Source organism: Tympanuchus pallidicinctus, unplaced genomic scaffold (genome assembly GCF_026119805.1).
Source record: "Tympanuchus pallidicinctus isolate F22 unplaced genomic scaffold, pur_lepc_1.0 scaffold3, whole genome shotgun sequence".
Taxonomy (NCBI): domain Eukaryota; kingdom Metazoa; phylum Chordata; class Aves; order Galliformes; family Phasianidae; genus Tympanuchus; species Tympanuchus pallidicinctus.
In genome coordinates, this window is record NW_026294747.1 from 82,807,618 (window position 1) to 82,827,098 (window position 19,481).

Below are 19,481 nucleotides of genomic sequence, written 5' to 3' on the forward strand. Positions count from 1 at the left end.
ATGTTCTATGGATGTGTCTATAAACTTATGGAAAGGTCTGTCTCAGGGTGTTGCTAGAGTAACAGCCTTTATTTGTGACACCACACTCATGAATAAGCAACTGGAAGAACTGAGCTAGAGAAAAGTTCCTATGCATTGCATGTCTTGACTAATAATTGTGTGACAGGAGTTAGGTAGGAATAACTGACAGGTAAATGTATTTTGTTTCAGTGTTGTGTTTTCTTCTTTGAACACAGAAGTTCACTTTCCAAGATCCTATTTATAATCAAATCCATCTATTCAAGTCTATTCAAAATGCTACACCTCAGTAGCTCGGAGAACTGGGAAGGATGTGGGAGTGGGCATGAATCCCTATGTACGCACAGATCCAACTGCACAATCTTTAAAGAACAAAAGACAACTGCATAATGGAAACAGCATCATACGCACGAAGCGAACTTATTGAAGGCTAGAAATGATGGGACTCAAAGAAAATCTTTAGTCCTGCAGCCAGCAACCCTTCCTCTGTGCTAATAAAAATAGCAGCAGCATTTCAGCAGATACTTGCACAAATAATAACCCTGTGCTACTGAAATACGAATTATTTTAAGTATGAATTGTTTTGTTTTGTGTTTTTTTTTAGGGGGAAAAGAAAAGCGTGGGGTCTTTAATTTTGCCCTTTCTTATCTGCACAGCATCCAGCACAGCGAAGCACGCCCACACTCCATGACAGCTGGAAGGATGACAGCAGCTGCCCCCATCTTTCATGGGTAAACACAATTGAACCTCTGTACATGGGGAATCTGGACTTCAAATCACAAAAGCTCTCTCTTCTCTCCTACAGATTTCACCTGCAATCTAACGATATCTGTGCTACAGATGAGCATGCAGATACGCTCTCTTCCTGCAAGCGCTGTGTCACCATTTGCCCAACTCCCATTGCACGGGCTTCACTTTTCACATCCCTGAACACAGGGCAATTACAGAGCAGAGGAAGCTTAACACTTTCCTTTACAATTCTTATCTTCAGCATTAGCAATAAACAAATTCCTGCCGTTTAAATATTAGCAGATGACACAGCAGCTACAGGCCACTGTGGGAACACGACCTTCATTCTTGGTAAGAGCCTGAGCAGAAAGCTCAAGCTTCCAAAACGTGGACTTGGAACCAATCCCCCAGGTGGAAATATCAGATAACCCAATGAAGACCTAACTCAGTTATGTAAGGCAGTTACAGGCTGATCTGAACTCAGCCAAAACTATGAAAGAGTTCACAATAACTTCACAAAATTGGAAAAGTTGTAAGATACCTGACAACAATAATTAAAAACCTCTCATCTCCTTAAGAACCTGGGGAAACATTTCCAGCATTTTAATACATTTTAATTAGAATCAATTCTGATTTTAGCTTGAATGATTTGGCTTCTCCTTAGTGATTCTCTGTTATTACAGGCATTTGCATAAAGTAACAGCTGTTTCATTAAAACACCACATTTACTGGTGCTGCATAGTCATCACGGTGTTCATATGAGCTCATTTGGTTGCCACGGAAATGACGATGATGTCAAACTGAGCATTCTGATTTAGAGGTGGGAACCAGAAGAAAAATGAAAAATTCTAAAATTACTTTCACAGAGGCATCTTTTGGAGGGAGAAAAACAGAATAAAATCAATTTGATTTGTCAAGAAAGATTCTCTTTTTCTTCGGGAGCACTGCAGTTACATTCTAAAAACACAGGAAGAGACAAACATGGAAGAGGATTTAAAATGCTAGACAAATTTCAGCACTATTGTTTCAATGTAATCCAGGAGTTGTTTAGTTTTGCTCTCTAGACTCAGGACATCACCAAGGAAATTGAGCCGTATGTCTGCTATCCCATAGCGTGCTGCTGCTATCAGCTCACAACGCAGCTCCCTTCTGTCAGTGACTACTGAAAACATACGGAAACTCCAAAAGCATCCTTCTTTCTGACCAGCTGATAGGAATGCAAAAACAACGCTTTGCCTCAGGGAAACTCGAGGCAATAAACCCATGGTTACTCCTCAAGACTTTCACAAACTGTGTCAACCTTCAAATAGTGAATAGAAACATCAAGTGAGCTTAGAGCAGTTTTTATTACAGATTCCTTTGTTTGCCGGAATATAAATTTATTTAAGCAAACTCTGGGTCACACAAAACAAAGTACTCTCATGTTTTCAAAGCCACAAAAGAACTGTAACTACTACATATAGAACTTTCTAAAAGAGAGAAAGAAAATATTTGAAAGCCTCTTCATGCATCCTTTGCTAAGCTACTTTCATCATTTCTGAAATTCCCCTTTCCCTTCTTCCTCCTCCCCCCAGCATATCCACAAGAAAAAGAGAAAAAAGCTGGTTTACCATCTTTGTCGATGGCACATAAGATAAGGAACTGTTAGGTGCTATATTAATTATAGAAGATTTGGGATTAATATTTACAGAACAGTATTTGGACTGATTACTTATGAGCAGGATTGTGCATGGCTTATTCTCCTAACAGATTCTGAATCAATAGGTTGCACATAACGAATCACCAAATGCCAACCATACGAGGTTACGGTCACTCTTGTTTTTTTTCACTGTGAGCAGAAAAGACAAGTCCAAAAGTTTTGCAGTGCAATGTCACAGGGTAGAAAAGATCACTCCCACCGCTTCAATCCTGAAAGAAAAGATGCGGCTCAAGTAACAGATTTGGGCACATGAACGAAGTAAAAGCAACTGTATAAAGTTTGTTGTTGCCATGTTTTTCCTCCTTTTGAACAGCATCAACACAGAACTAATTCCCAATCTTTACGAAGCAGTTTCCAGTCAGACTGACACACAATGGCAAGCAGCATTAGACAGGTGAAGTGACAGGGAGGAGGAAGGCTGACTTGATGTCAGTGACAAAAACTATTTTAATGGAAATGTGAAATTATTCAAAAATTTCTTCCCCTAAACATGTGAAGATTTCTCAAGTCAGATCCAGACTGCACAATGGGCTGAGAGCAGGAATCAGTCAGAGTATTTCTACATACCGCTTTTTTTCTAATGGCTTTTCAGACTCAGTGCCTTACTTAAAGGTTTCCTCTGCCAAAGATCTGTTGAATCAGTGATGTCCCATCAAGCAGTACCTGTCAAACACGATAAAGCCCTACAATAATAAAATACGTGACCAAGAGGTTTTAGAAGCCAGGGATTAAAGGAAAAGTAGAAACAGGCCATATTTGAAAAGAACAGAAAGATGATAACGACACTGCTGTTTGCTCAGTAACATTAATTTTCAGATCTCTTTTCTTCTGTCCTAAAATTAGACCTGTGTATGAGGTCATGCGATGGATGGATGCGACAGGAAAGTCACGTAGCAAAGGACAGATGACAACGCCTGACTCCTACTGCAGAACATGCCTTTCAATTAACTCCTTCAACAGGGAACCTCCTGCTCTACTGACAGAAGACAACACCCCATCCTCTCTCTGTAACATCACACGCCAGCCCAGAGCTCAGCTGAGAAGCTGTCACAGGTATCTGGCATAAAAGAGCTGCAGGAAGAAAAAAAAAGCAACGCAACATCACAAGTAGGCAGAGATGGGAAGAAACATTAAAACAGATGTTGTTTCTCAGTGCAGGAGGCCCAAGAGGACTGTTAGGGCTGCACTATGCATATACACACAATACATATTTATACACATACTCTGGTTTGGGGGTTTGTGGTAAAATGCACGGCAGCATGTACACATTTGAATACTGATCTCCAAATCAGATTTGCTTGCACAGATGTAGAATTTGTGTGTCATGATCCTGCTGACGGCTTTTTATGTTTTGGAGATGTTACCTGCATTTTGATTAACTGCAAAGCTTTCAGTCTTTGATGAAAGATGCAGTCGGATGCAGCTCAAGCTACTCCAACACTGAATAATTTGCTCTAATTTATTCCTTACAAGAAGGACTGTACCTTACTGCTTTACTTAGATTAAATGGGCACATTTGCTAACTTCCCAGAATTAAATATCCGTTGACTGGAAAAAAAAACAGCCAAGAGTTCTATTGGCTGAGAGAGTTCAGAGAAGTTGGGATAAAATCCAGCAACTTAAGTAAGAAGACAATTACAATTTCTTCCTCCTACTGGCTGGATGATTGGCACCTGGCACAGGATCGTCCTTGTGAAAGCATCCTCCGCTGTTGACTAAGTGCACTTTTAGGCAGTATGCAAACACTATCAAGAAAAGGTAGAAAAACATGTGCCCTTCTATGACTCCATATTCTCAAATCTCTAGACATTATTTTTCCCAGCACACAATGTCAGAAAGGAAAACAAAAGAACAAAGTGTGCTAGATGTTTTCTCTCCATACCTCCTTGCAAAACCAGCACTAAAAAAAGACTCCAACTGCCAAGGAACCTTCTTTGAACCTTCTATTTTGTGATAAGTTTAAACTTATCTTCTCAGATGGAAATGAAGCTCAGCTCCAAGAAAGAACATTTTAAAATCTTCAGTAAATAAAGATCAGGTAATATTCAGCAGCAGAAACTGAAGTATATGAAAAGATAAAATTGTGCATAAAGCTGGAAAAATGAGGGGTCAGCAGCACTTTACACACTAAATATAAATTTCAGAATTTCAGTTATGAAGGAACTGTAACACGTTTACAGTGTCAGAAACGTGGGGAGGAATAATTTGCATTTGGAGAAAAAAATGGAATTCAAATACATCAGAGTGCTATCCTCATCCTTCTTCTGAAATTTCCAATTTAAGAAAAATATGTTCAGATGTATCAGAAAAATTCAGACTTTGATTCCTTATGTTCTCATTCTGCAGTTTCACAACTGATCCGAGCTGATGAGATACTACACTTTAAATTTCCTCGATGGCCATTTAGCTCAGCAGCCAACACTTCAGTGCACAAGGACACTAACATAGAAGCATTCAAAGGAAGGGAATAAAAAATAGTAATAATAAAAAAGGCAGCTATCTATTTATAAGGTTGCCAAATACCTACAGTCATCCAGTCACCCAGCACTTTCTTTCATGTTTTAGCATTGGAATTAAAGTTGCTCTTCATAATTCTTCCACTGCCCTAATCATCAAGGATATAAAATTATGGTTGTAGAAAGCACGCATGTTGCTCTTCCAGTGGGTCCCCATAAGTGCAAATGTAATCTTTAGAAGTATTTTATTGTTTCTACCTATTTTTAATCAAAGAGTAGTTAATTCAAAGAGTAATGAAATGGCTGAAAAGGCTACAAACCTGCAATACTTTGTGGAGCAAGAAGTAACAGTCTCGAGAGTCATCATCTGTCCTGTTCATTGCATTAACAGAAAGAATATCAAACATCTAGACAGATTCAGGAGGTAAGTGAGGCTCATACAGAAGTCTGTAGCATTTTGGAAACAAGAGGCTACTTGGACACTGCTAGACTGAGACCATGGGTAAGAACCAAATCGTATCGCCTTCTCAGCTTCCATAGCTAACATTTAGGTGTAAGTTAGAGCTTTGTTTTAAGGAGGACAAGGTGATGGCAACCCCCAGATCCCTCCCAAAACCTACATCTAAATCCAACTCAACTGCCTGACAAGGAGCACAGACCGTTAGGCGTAAGTCTGCTGTGAGGACATCTCCATCCCACAGACAAGAGTCGTGGGGAACCAAGAAAACATGTCACTTAGGAAAGGAACCAGATTTTTGAATGACTAAAGCAATCATAACTTGCAGCAGCACCATTTATTGCAATAAACTCTGATTGTATTTAGTACAACAAACTCAGATCTCAGTGTGGAGATCTAAAACCAGCAACGAAATAAAAATACCTATACCTAAAACTCAAAGGCACGAAGTTTTACCTATACACATATGGATAATTCAGAAAAGGCCACAATGCCTACCAATCAAATGTGTAACAGTATTTCAAAAACAAGCAAAATACAGAGTCTATTGCATCACATGGAAGGTTCAACCGTCTTCATCATTGGGATAAACCCCCTATGTTTCTGAAGTAATAAAAAAGCTTCAGATAACTAGGAATTCACCAGTTGCCTCACACCTAACTGGCTAACATTGCAGTTGTTTTCTGTGTGCCATTTCCTTCTACGCTGAGCTGAAACTCATCAACACCATCAGAAAAATACATTGGAACTTGCAGGGCTAATCAAACAAAATGCAGGTATAAACTTGAATATTTAAATCAACCAATTGGAGATACATCCTTAAAAACAAGCAAACACAAGAAAAACAGAAACCACAACACTCCACCATCTGCAAGGTCAGTCTTATTTCTTATTTCTGCTTCTATGGAAATTTTCCATCAACGTTTTCCTTTTAAACGCATTCCTGTGAGCGCAGTTACTGAGCTGTACAGAGAAAATGGGACAAAAGTCTCCCAAAGAGTCTGGTATAAAATTTAAGAGGAAAACAGTGTAAGAGAACAAATGATTACAAAGGTTTCTTGGTGTTTCAGTTCCATTTTTTTCTTCAAACCACGTAGTTTGCTGCCCACAAGCATTAAGATCAACAACAGCAGCATTAGTTGACCAAGTAGTTCCAGAACAACCTCAGAAGTTTGCCTCTGCCAGACTTACTGTTACACCCCCAAGGCTATATTCTTGCACCACGTTAAGGGAAAAGGCCCTGGCATCTTCACAGTTATCCATCCCATTACAAGCAAAGCATGTAGCAAAGGGCTGTCAACAACTGAATTGCCTGATCCATGGAGAACAGGACAGATATAATTTGCATTAAATGAAAAAAAAGAAGAAAAGAAAAAGAAACCAACAATTCCTTCTCATTTATATGCTGAGAGCTATATACATTACACTATGTCACTATGGAAGACGAACAGCACTGTTCTGTTTTACTGTGATCTGACTTAAGGAAAACAAAAATCAAACAAAAAAAATCACCCAAACCCAAAGAAACAAATGAGCAAATACAGTTTTCTTTCTGCCAAGTCAGTTACCCACTCCAATTCACCATGGCACCATTACATTACCCTAGTACTGCTGCTGCATGCTCAGTACGCCCAAGTTGAATCAATGTTTCAGGGTTACTGCTGGCTTTCAAAGCACAGTGATCAGGAGGTGCAGGAAGCACACAGTGTCTCCCCAAGCCAAAGGGCACCTCTGCAGCAGAACAATCTCCGCAATGGGCCAGTAGCCAGGCCTAAGGCAGGGCTGGCCCAGCTTGGGGCTCCAAACAAGAGCAGACAACCTCCTGAAAGTATAGGAGTAGAGATGATATTTAGGAGATTTCAGAATTATTTTTTGACAGGCATGGCTGTCCAGTCAGAAGCTTACAAATCTCAATGCTCTCTCTACAAATACAATGCTTGTTTGTATAACTGCAAAATGCACTTTGTTCAGCCTCCCAGTGTCAGACCCACGAGCACACTCACTATTCCAGTCACAGCATGATGCAAAATCTGTCCCTCAATGAGCAAAACCAGCACATGCGGCTTATGATTTTCAGGATTCCTGAAGTCCCAGCACCATCCAGCAGCACTGCAGGCTGACCGAGCAGCACAGCCATCTCAGACACCATTCAGAATTACCACTCCGGCCAGGAGCCATGCACAAACACACCCAGCGTGCACTGCAACCCCCCAAAGCGGGATGGGAGCTATCAGCCATGCAAAATGCATAAACGTGGCAACAGACAATGCAAATCTCCCCCTTTCACCTGAGAACCCTAATTGTCAGCAACTGAATGGGTTTCTTGTATTACTTACTGCATAGTACTCCTGCCTGACAGAGAGCTGCAAGGCCTGATGCAGGAAGATCTGCCAGAGACACCCTTATCTTTTGATTCCCCACGGGTTCACTTTGCCTGCTGCTCAGCATGCCAGCATAGCTACTGCAGATAGCTATTCCTGGACAACTCAGATAGGTTTCTTAATTCTACTCCCAAAGCCAAAAGGCTAAGAGTTAGGCATGGGGTGTTGATCTACAGAAAGCCAGAAGATGTTGTGCACCTACATCCAGGCTCCAGTTTGCATGTGACCAAGAGTTACACCAACAAGCAAGGTAGAACTCCAGAGGAACCCCAAGAGCGCACTCGCTGGTCAGCAAAGAAACAGCTCTTGCAGGCTGCCTCACAATGCAAGGCATCAGTGGCATGTGAATCCAGCACTTGAGGTTAAGCATCTCTTAGGTATCCAGTAAGAAGAGTTTGTTGTTGCCAGGCTTGTAACAAGCTGTTTCTTCTGTTTCTTCTCTAAATGCACGCAGCTTGGTGTACACGTGTGCACTTCTGCACTCTCACAAATGCTTCTTTTTTTTCTCTTCACCTCTTTAAAGAAAAGAAAAATACCAACAACCCACTTCTTATGAGCAATTTCATCCTTTAACACACTGAGTTTTGCGCAAGCCAAGTAACATTTTTGGTAAAGAATATAATTGCAATTGTATGTTTCTAAGGTATTGTAAATAGCATGAAATTATTTTAAAATGTTATGAAAATGCATTTGCAGTGTTCCTTTAAGTGTTTTAACAAAGATTCTGTTGAAATTGCTTTATTCCAAAGCAATCGAAGATAGGGTCTTTTTATAAGGACCTCTTTATCTCCCTACAAATGCTTGAGATACAGATATTTCCAGAAAGGGAGTGCACCAGAAAATATGCAATCTTACATTTTACAACTCATAGTCATCTAGCACCATAAAACATCAGCTGCTATGTTTCTGAAGACCACGCTGTAGCTCGAGTAAAACAGCAATATTACAAAAGCACCCGGAAGCCTTATACAAGTTCAGGTCTGGTGACATATAAATATGCAGGCTCTGGTCAGTACTGTCAAGCCATTCTATAGCCAAAGCAGAAGCAATTCAAGAGATTGAAAGCAAAAATGAAGCTAAAATTAAGCAATGCATTCATGCCATCTTCCAGGAAATACAGTATCACATACCTCCTTGTCACAATCCTTGGACAACATAGATAAATAAAATAGACATCGGCCTAAACAAGCTGGTCAGAAGACAGATTGTTATCATTCAGGGATGTAAGCTTGTCTACATTACAGCATCAGGAAGAATGCCTTATCATTTGAAGCACACTTTCAAGAGCATCTCTAACTACCTGGGACACAAAGCTGCATAGAGAGTAGAATTCATTTCCTGACATGATAAGATCCAGATAACTTAGAAACTTTTCAGCAGTATCACAATGGAAGAGATGCACGTGAGGATGTATGCATAACTCTCAGTCCAGTAACACTTTCCCAGGGCTATCCTGGAAGTCAGGTTACTCTGCAGTTGATCTTAAAGGGACACTATAAAGGAAAAGAGTAAGTTTCAGAAACATGCTAAGAACGCTGATAATTTCAACACATAGTCCCATCTAACACATTAAAGACATAAATCCACAAAACAGCCCCCACCTTGAGAAAGAAAAGGGGGCAAGTACAGTAGTACTATAAAGTACCTACAAACACACAGGCACAACTAAGACCAAAAAGGAACAGTGTAATAAAGCTCCTTTTCAGGGTAGCTGCTCCCCCGGTGCTCACTGCAGAACAGAGCTCCGTGGAGTTTTACAGCAGGTCACTTTCTGAGATTATTCTTACCAGTGGGCTTTGAAACTGGATGCACACCCTGTGGGATTAGGTGGTTCCCATAAATGTAAATGTGCAGGAAAAGAAACAAAATGAAACAAAGCATATGATAATGGTGGGTGGGAGGGGGAAGGAGAGTAAATCACTTGCTTCCTCCTAGGTATGAAGTTACCTAGACTCACACAAATTCTTGATCAGACAAACTCTGGCATCTCAAGAAGACATAGAAAAAGGTCATAGGCAGCAAAATAATACACATTTTTCTCTGAGGAGGTGAAAAAAAGTCTTACGATACACAAAACATTTCAGAATTTATAGGCTCATGCCCAGCTACACAACAGCAAGCACTTGCTAGACTCATACAGACCAGCAAGGTCAATTCCCCTTGGATCTTACACAATGCTATCACATCCAAAAAACATGACCACGATGCAGTTCAGTGTCATGACACTATTAAGGCACAAACTGAGTGATGATTCAGGAAAACAGAGGTTCTCTCCTTACTCACCAGCCACTCGTTTCCCACAGTGTCACTGGTGGTGTTGGGTGTCTGGAGCCTATCCATAAGGGACTGCACTCCCTTTGGGGACACAGAAGCCCATCACAATGCGAGGCTCCCTCACCTGTTCACTTTTGAGGGCCAATGCAATGCAGTGCAATTCTACTCTACCATATTGAAGGAGGAAGGTAAGAACAGCATTACCTAGGGCAAGAAGAGCTAATTCGGTCTGCATCCAGACACATCTCAATCTATTGCTAGAAAGGGGGAAAGGAGCATGGGAAAAGAAGCTGAATGAAGGAGGTGTGATGCAGATGGATGATGCAGAAAAGGAGCACGCTGGCCATCCGTGATAGCAAAATAACACTTGTGGCATGGCTGCATCAGAATCTAATGGTTCTGGCATTGTCTGGAATCACATTCTTCCTGAATCTTACTGTCATGGTGTTCATATTTCAACCACTGCAAATCCAGACTCCATCAGTTCACGTGGCACTGGGCCACCACTTGTGCACACAAAAAGGCCCAACAGAGCCAGGGCCAGCACTCCAGTGAACTCAGTTAGTGCAATGCATCTTGTGGGACTGGGGCCTTCTGTGATAAATATCAGGCCACACTAACACCAAGGCATGCAGAAGTCTGGGATGGGCACTAATGGCCTTCTTTAACAGTAAACGCTACCAGAAACAACATGTAACTCCACTGATACAGTTTCCAAGGCAGTTAAAAAATAAATATAAGCAAAAATAGAATAAAAAGTTGTTAAGCATACCCAAATCATGTAACAAAGTTTATTTCCCAGGCATTAGAAACATCCTAAATATTGTCATGTAGGTAAGGGCAGCAACCTTACCTACTCATTAGTACATTTGGACAGTCAGGTTCTAGTTCTTAAAAAGATTGATGCATGCACTTAATTTTAAGCATGCAAACAGTCTCACTGGATACTGAAGTAAGGTTCATGGCTTTACTCGAACAGTTGTTTTGCAACTACTTTTTTAGCATATGACATTTACATCACACTTTGTTGATAAGGCAATCACTTTTAAACAAGTAATTTATGCATTCTGGGTAGTAGAAGTAGCCCAATGGATACAAGTTCACACATGCAAAACAATCACAATAGAAAAAGACAGATAGACCACAGTATTTAAAGATCTTATCCTACAGTAGTGCTATGCAGCTAAATACAACTGTCAAAATTCATTCACATGCTATCCATAGCAGAGATGAAGTTCAATGGTGTACAACACTTCCATGCAAAGCCCACAGTTTTCACACAGCTTTCCACGTCTTAACGTGCCTACTGAAATCATCCAAGTTTGGAATTTAATACAATTTCAACTCCTTTGAGGGCAGCCTAGTGGCTGTGAAGTATAAAAAAAAATTACAAGTACTTTCTGCTATTATAAATAACAGTTTCTGGCCTTGAGCTGAGGAGATAAAGTAGCAAAGTGGCAAAGGCAAAATCAGATACGTGAGCAGGTTTCATTGGGAAGCACCTTAGAACTTCACATGGAAAAATAATTTCATATTTTACCAAGCAGTATGACTTTAAAAAGATATCAAGTCACACTTTGAACATGCATGATACAATCACTACGGCCAGAACTGTGTAATGGTTCATGGAGCAAGGGCAGCTTACATTCACTCAGCAGCCACAGCCAATTTAGCTGTAAAACACACTCTGGGTGAATCACAGGTGGCATGAGCTAGATTGTGTAATGTGTCTCTCTAAAGGAATCTGACTAAAGGGCAGACAAAGCATGGTGCCTGCACTGTTAAACACTCAAAAATGAAGAAATAAAGCATGAGATTCTGAGTACAAGCCCATTATAGTACTATACATGCATTACCATAGTTTTTCCATAAAGCTTGTGTTTTCTGCAATTCAGAGAATGAAGCCAGCACTTATGAAGGTAATTTAGTTATCAGTAGGTTAAAATTCTACTGAAACATCTCATCTGTCATTTTCCTGGACGCATGTGCAAATACAATTTGCAACACAGTTTTCTCAAAACGCTCTCAGGAAACACTTCTGAAGACTCCAAACACACGTTTGTGTGTAACACAGGTGAAAACTTACACAGCATATAAACACTGTATAAGTAGTATGACACCGAGTAACAAACAGTGATGAAAACTCTATGGCCCTGTTATGGACACAAAAGCTTGCATGCATAAAAGGTCTGCCCATTTCTTGATCCCTGAGTGCTTAACCAGGCAACCTTGACAGCATCCCATTTGGGCTTTCCTTTTGAAAGACCAAATTCCTAGAGTCCGCTTAACATGTCAGCAATGGAAATCTTGCAAGTGAGGAACAATGACACTCAATTCCAAAGACTCATATGCCTAAAATGGTGTAATTAAAAAAATTAAAGGAAGCGGTCATGCAGGATACTGGCAAGGAGAAGGGACTGAAGGAATTTTGAAAAAATCATTCAACTCACCAGTCCATTGTTTGGCTGAGGTGAAAAAGGCAAACATTACTGAGATGCATCAGTGAGGAAGTTAGAACACAAATCAAGGCCCACGCCTGCAAGCACATGTGAATAACTTAAGGCCCAGAAGCTCTTAATGTGGCAAAGTTATTCATGTGTGTGCTTGCAGAACCTGAGTTCACACGTTACCGTTAGGGCGCGTAACGCTACTTACGTGTTGTTGCTGACTACAATAAAAGCAGAAAGTCATCTGAGTTTAACAGCAACTATTTCACCTCAAAATGATAAAAACCCTTCAAGTCTCACAAGATAACAATAATTAATCCAGTCGAGCTGCTCCCAGTTCTGCTGCTGTTTGGTTTTGTTGGGATTTTTTTCGTGTTTTCTTTTTTAACCTAAGTCATTCAAGTCTGCACACAGCTTTCCTCTGAAGTTACCTGAGGTCAGTAAACCCTGGAGTAGTACAAAGTGCTGCACCTCTGTCTTGCAATGCACCAAGGATGCTTACGACACTCATAACAAAGATGTATTCTTTTCATTAGGTATCTCATTGCCAAGTTCGGCGTAATCTGAAACATTCTGTATTCAGCCTAGTTTCTCCCCAGGCGTTGAGTCCTTCCCATGTATCCTACTAAAGATTTGGGTAATAAACAAAGCTAAAAGAAAAAGGTCACCATGCATATGCACAGCATAGAGCACATCTGTATACCCAATTAAGACAAACACTAGCTACTCATACAATATGTTTAAAGTATAACTGAGTCCTACGGATTCAAATGAACTGCAGACTGCTTCTTACAGTTTATAAATTCAGTGAAATGAAGACCCAAGCCTGAGTTTCATAAGAAGTATCTAATATGCTGTCAGTATGGGCCAGCGGGCAATTAAAAAAAAGTTGAGACAGCTAAGGTTTGTTAATCCTAATACTAAAGGATGACTGTTTAATATATTTTAGCAAATAAGGATGGATCGAGCAGTGCACGATTCCTTATAACTGTGGGTACTTCAGTTCCCAGTGAACTAGATGCTGACAGGAGCAGCTCCATCACAGCCTTACTGGCATAGAGGAGCATGGAACTCCAGCCAGAGCGTCTGAGCACGTATATGTGTTTGCTTGGCTTTCTTACTGGAAGTTTTACTATTTTTTCACATAGATGTGTCTGTCGTTAGGAACGGAATACCCACTTTTAATATGGCCTTCCTTTGATAGACAGCCAGTTGTGGGGGAGGTGAGGTGGAATCGTGTTATTGATAAAACTATTTACGTTAATTTATTACACTGAAACGGCACAAAAGCCTAGCAGAGCAGCACCCATCTGATGGGAAAGCGCAGAGAGAGGTGAAGCCGGTAGGAATTATAAGCAAAAATGGAAACGGCAGGATTCCTCCACAGCTACAGTGCAAAAAGGGAAGAGAAGGCCGCAGAGGGCGACCCGCAGGCCGGGCCCGAAAGCGGACAGGGCCGGCACCGCGCTCCGGGCCGGGCGCACCTGGAGCCTCGCAGCCCCGACCGCCGGCCTCCGCGCCGGGCCCCGCCGCGCCGCCTCCTCCCGCCGAGGCTCCCCCACCGCCGCAGCCCGGCACGCGGCCGCCTGCAAACGGCCGGGCACGGTGGTGCTCGGCGGGGCCGGGTAGGGCCGCCCGAAGCGGGCCGCGCCGCGTCGGGCACGCGGCGCGTTCCGAGCGGAGAGCGGGCCCGAGCCCCGCAGGTAAAAAAAAAAGTCCCCGCCGCGCAGCCTCTGCGCCCGCAGGCGGGAGGCCGGCACCTCGCTGAGCGCCGAGCGCGGGCCGGGCGGCCGTCCCCGCGACACGCCGAGCGGCCCCGCTGCCCTGCGGCGCCCCTTCCCCGGGGCCGGCGCTCCGCAGCCGCGCGGAGGAGGCGCCGCCCGCCCTTAAGTTTCGCCAAGGACGGGCCCGAGGTCACGGCCGGCACCCGCCCGCCTCCCCCCGCAGCCCCTTCCCCGCCGAGACCGCCGCCACCGGCCGCATGCCGCGGGCCCGCCGCCCGCCCGCCGGCGGGGACTTACCTTGGCAGCCATGCTGTGCCCGGCGCAGCCACCCCCTTCCCTCCCCTCCCTTCCCTTCCGACCGCGGCAGGCAGCTTCTCCGCCTGCGCACCAGCCCGCCAGCGCCGGCCGTCACCGCTCTCCAGGCGCGGACGGGGCGCGCGGCGCCGCCAGCCCATTGGCTGCACCGCCCGGCCCGGCGCGGCCCGGCGCGGCCCGCGTGATCGCCCGGCACGGCGCTGCCTCGGGGCCGGCGGCCGGGGGAGCGATGCGGCGGGAGAGGCCTCGGGAGCCCGGGGTGCCCGCAGCCTGGCGCCCCTCTTCGCTTTAATCCTCGGTCGGTGCCCTCAGAGCGCCTCCGTCGCCTCACGGCTGCCAAGGGGCAATACCGAGGAGCTGTAGAGCCCATATTGACGCTGGAGAGCGGTCCGGCTAATGACCCGTGCCGTTAATCACGGGAAGCTTCGGCCGTGCATTGAGGAAGGATGCCCGGACGAGCGGCTGCAAGATGCCCTCCACCCTCGCAGCGCTGTGGCAACCATGTTAGCGTTACCCCTCTCGGCAAAGCCCGCTCTCGTGCCCCAAGCTATTTTTTTGCCCGTGAGTCAGACTGCTGTTTGCGGGATGCTTAACTGTTATATTTCAAGACTTTTGTCAGAGATAAATTAACCTAATTTTGATACACTTCTGGTGCCTGACTGACTGAACGTGACACGCAAGCACCCTGCTGGAACCAGCGGCTGCATCCAGAATGACCACAGGCACGGCCCCCTCGGCCTCACAGACAGTTTGCAGACTGTCTGCAGCCAGCCTGTCTGGGTGTGTTTGGCAACGCACCACTTGGCACACAGGCCCATGGCAATCACTGGCCCTGCCGATGCCCGTGCTGGTGGCTTCGTGGCCTCTGGCTTCTGGGGGAACTTTAGGCTGGCCAGGGGCTGGCAACGTGGACAAGGAGCTAGTCACTTGTGGGTGGCCAAAGGTTGCTTGGAAGCATTTAGAGTTGTTGCAAGTAGCTGTCAGGCAAGGTTTTGCTCTGCAATAGGGTTATGTTAGTCATAGCTTTGAGGTGGATCTTCCAGCACCTTCCCGAAAGTGAGCTTTGTAAGGATGCTAAGAAGGCTGAAAGCAATACTAAATCTCAAAAACAGATTGATTACAATGTTAACTGTAGCAATTAACTATTTCTTGTCTTTAATTGTCCTAGAGTGAGATAGATGGTAGAGATCCCTCATGAAAGGTATTTGTAAACTCATCTGCTCTTGCTCACCGTTTATCTTTGGAGGATGGATCTTTATTTCGTGTTTGCCTGTGATAAATTAATGACTTTTTGGTTTCTAGCAGACTGTACACAGTCTCCTTTGTGTGCCTCAGAAGTTTCTTCCATCACTCGTGAGGCCTGGCAGTGTATCTACATCCTTTGTTTCCCCACCCTTCCAGTTCTTCTTGCAATGAAACCACCCCACTTGCTGGATTATCTCCCTTTTCTGCCCATCCTGCATCCTTGTGCTTGCTGCACATGCTCATCTATACACAGGAAAGCTTCACCTTTTCTTTTGTGCTAGTTCTGCCTGACTTAGAAAACAGCAGTTAGGACAAAACAGACTCAGAGCCTTCCTCCTAGTGCACCTTTTCAAATAAACACGCACACATGCACAAAATAGATTATGTATTGTCTATGTGCTAACAACTGAATAAATAAATACTGTCACCTTGTCACAAATGAATAGATAATAGCAGTCCATTTATAAACAACAAAACCAATCTCAGATTATTTTAATAATACCACTACAGAGAGAAAAATTACAGAGAGAAAATAGCATAACAATTGTCTTAGAATACAAATACAACATTCTGCAGATACACAGAAGCCAGGATATTTAGATGCGAGGCTGAAAGGCTGTCCTATTAAGCTTTATTTTTGTAAAAACAAGCTTCAATGTGATTATTTTTTTCCAAATTGAGACAGCTAAGAAAATTCCTACAGTTCTCACACTATGCTACCACATGGTCTTGAGCCTTATCAAAGAAAAACACAACCAACAAACCTGCATGTGTTTCAAGTAATCTGGCGGTAATATTCAGACATAAATAAAAACCAGTGACTCTGGAAAGCCTCTTTCAGCTGGTCCCTACATGTGACAGCACATAAGCTCTTCTAGCACTTAATTTCTCAGCCTTTGAGAGCCTCAAGTGCCTCAAGCCTTGAGCAAGCCTTAAGCAGAGTCTTGGCCTTGACAAGGCTGGGAAGTCATTGCCTAGCTTATATGAAAACCTGAGTGCAATAATCAACCTCAAGTTGTCAGCCCAGCAGGTAACTGTCCACAACTAAAGCACATGTACAGGCCCAAACTCCTTATCTTCCTGTAAGGAAGGAGACTGTTCACTTTTACAATGGCATGTGATGTGTCTGTGGTAGATTACAGCATAATGCTTGGCTACGTAAGCAACTCGTTTTCAAAGTCCTCCACTGACTGAGGTTAGGTTCAGATCCATGTTTCATATTCCTTTCAGTATATTTTAACCACAAAGCCATAAACTGCTCTGGGGAACAGAGAAGGAACATTTTTCATTCTTTTCAGTGAAGCTGTCATTGTACAGAAGAGAATCCAAGACGAGTTAAGCCTGGGAGAGGCATGATTCTTTTGTATGAGACAATGTGACGAGGATAGCAGTATGAGTCAGTTTTTCATCACAAAAGATGTAAGCATTTCCTGCATAAGTTAGGAGGTTCTTCTGATCAAATGGCTTTTTCTGTATTTAATTATAACAGTCACACGATCACACACAACAGGGCTCTTCTCTTCAGCAAGAAACTACCTGTAGTCATGCTCCTTCTTATTCCTTCTTCTGATACAGGGTACCCTAAATTTTGTTATACATATGCAGACAAGTTCTGCAGGAGAGCTGTAGCTTGTTTCCAAAATAGTTCACAATCCAGTATCTGGAAGCTGACCATGAGGTGAAAAATTTGTCTGTTTGTTCACATTTAGAAGAGTGTGAAAGTGGATTCTCTACTTGGTGTTTCAGCTATTAGGTTATTATGTAGGAGGGCAACTGTATTGTAATAGACACAAGATTTTGCTGAGCTTATTTAAAATAACACCGCAGAGACTGACAGCCTGGCACCCTTAGGGTTTTTAGTCTTGCTAAAGGACTGGTCTAAGCATATGGCATAGGATCAGCATTTTGTTACTATTTACTGATTATAAGGCAGAGAACTAGCTGGTTTGAATCTCAGTCTGACATTCATTATTCTTTCTATGATGTCTGTTACAGTGTCCTGAGTTTTGCACTGGCAGCTCAATGCTTAAGCTGTACGCATTGAAACAGGTAGCCTGAAGGCAAGGAAATCTCTTCTTGGGTCTAGAAAAATCTGAGCACATCTGGAAAGTTCTGGAAATGATTGGATCTGCAGAGAGTCGATCTGGAAATGCCCGAGTGCACCAATCAGCTCAGTGATTAAGACCATGGTAAAGCAAAGACTGACCCAAGACCCTCGAGACCTGTGCTAGTATCATCATCACTGAGCTGTTTTCCTCAAGATGCCTTCTTTCCGCCCCACAACATAGTAGTTTTCTCCCAGATGGCTTTTTCTACATTATGTTATGCATACAGTAGCACAAGGAGCATGCTGTACATTAACTTACCACAAAAATTGCATCAAGTATGCCTTCATGTAAGTATATCCTGCAATAGAAATAAACGGCCCAGTGGCAAAGACTTCAACATTCAAATTAAACGACTGCAACTGATTCAAGTTTTTCCTGAGCTTATTTTACTTAAATAGTTCTTAAAACTCAGCACTGATTCCTCTCCTTCACTGAGGCCTCAAGGAAAGACATGAAGCAGTATTCCCTTCCTTAGGTTAAGGGTTTGATTTTTTTTTCCCTTGGCTTCAGTTTCTTTGCATATTTTTTTGTGTTTGTTTCGTTTCCAGTAAAGGCTATGAGGGTGCTATGTGTTAGCAGTCTAGTGAACATCAGTCTAGTGAACCTTAGTCAAGATCTTGTGTTCACACAGTAGTCCTAACTGAGGATTTCTCTAATAAAATCCAGTATGACTCAGTCCGAATGAATCATTCACAATCCCTCTTTCTCTATTTGCGGAATGTTCACAGCAGATCATTATTTCCTCAAATATATTGCTGTTCTTCAGGTTATTTTATACATTTGTCTGATGATTCTCAGTGTTTCTTTTTCATTGCTGTTTTTTAATGTATCTCACATATTTGTAATTTAAACTGTGTTTTTTATCTGTGATCGCTGAGCAGGTCACCAAGCATGATATTTCCCATCCCTTAGAAGTTAAGATTTTTAAATACTTTCACGTGTTTAAAATTCATTGTCCATCAGTTTTTCTGCCAGTGAAAACCCAAACTGATCATGTAAATAGTTCAACGAAGAGCAGGCATAGAGCAGCACACAGACATACGGAGTCATTTAAGAATCCATACCACTGGCAGTGTATTTTCATGGCATTCCCATCTCAGACTGTGACACTGTCCCCCTCTGAATGCACTGCATCCACGTGGAATTCACAGAGCTGGGGAGCTATGGCTGTGATTCTGACTTATGGCTGATGACAGCATTGACACATATAGTACTGTTAAAATTGAATATTTGAAAATGCTTTACCAAGGCTGTGTTCTAGAAATGCATCTGAAATAACTGGAAAGGTAGGACCGTCGATCCTGATTACAAACGAGGGGTTAGTTCTGTTGGTGTAAATCAGCATAACCAATAGATTTGCGCTGGTTTATGTTGGTAAAGCCCAGAAAATAGAGCAGCTATATGACAAACAAAGGGTGCTATCTTTATTTCATAAGTGAGAAATACTTCATAACTCAGGCACACCACTGGCATGAATAAGTTATGAAAAATCTTCACAGCCAAAAGAAGATAATCATCCTTCATGTATAACAGATTTGTTTATTCTGTAAAGATTCATTTCAGCTGATTAATTATCAGTATCTGCTGATGGTGGAGGTAACAAGCCACCTCTGATGAGAGAATCATTT

General features: G+C 42.8%; 1 protein-coding gene across 2 annotated transcripts in view; it reads right to left on the reverse strand.

The window, feature by feature from the left end:
• SLC25A13 (solute carrier family 25 member 13) overlaps positions 1-14,596 on the reverse strand; it is a 92,243-nt gene extending 77,647 nt beyond the window's left edge. The window contains exons 1-2 of one of the 2 annotated variants that reach the window (XM_052692387.1): positions 14,483-14,509; positions 12,465-12,479 (exon numbers count right to left, since the gene is read on the reverse strand). In XM_052692387.1, coding sequence (XP_052548347.1) covers positions 12,465-12,479; positions 14,483-14,494 — 27 coding nt within the window. In that variant the 5' untranslated portion in view covers positions 14,495-14,509. Of the gene's footprint in view, positions 1-12,464; positions 12,480-14,482 lie in introns of both variants that reach the window. The other variant, XM_052692388.1, reaches the window with a different exon arrangement.
• Positions 14,597-19,481: the final 4,885 nt, after the last annotated feature.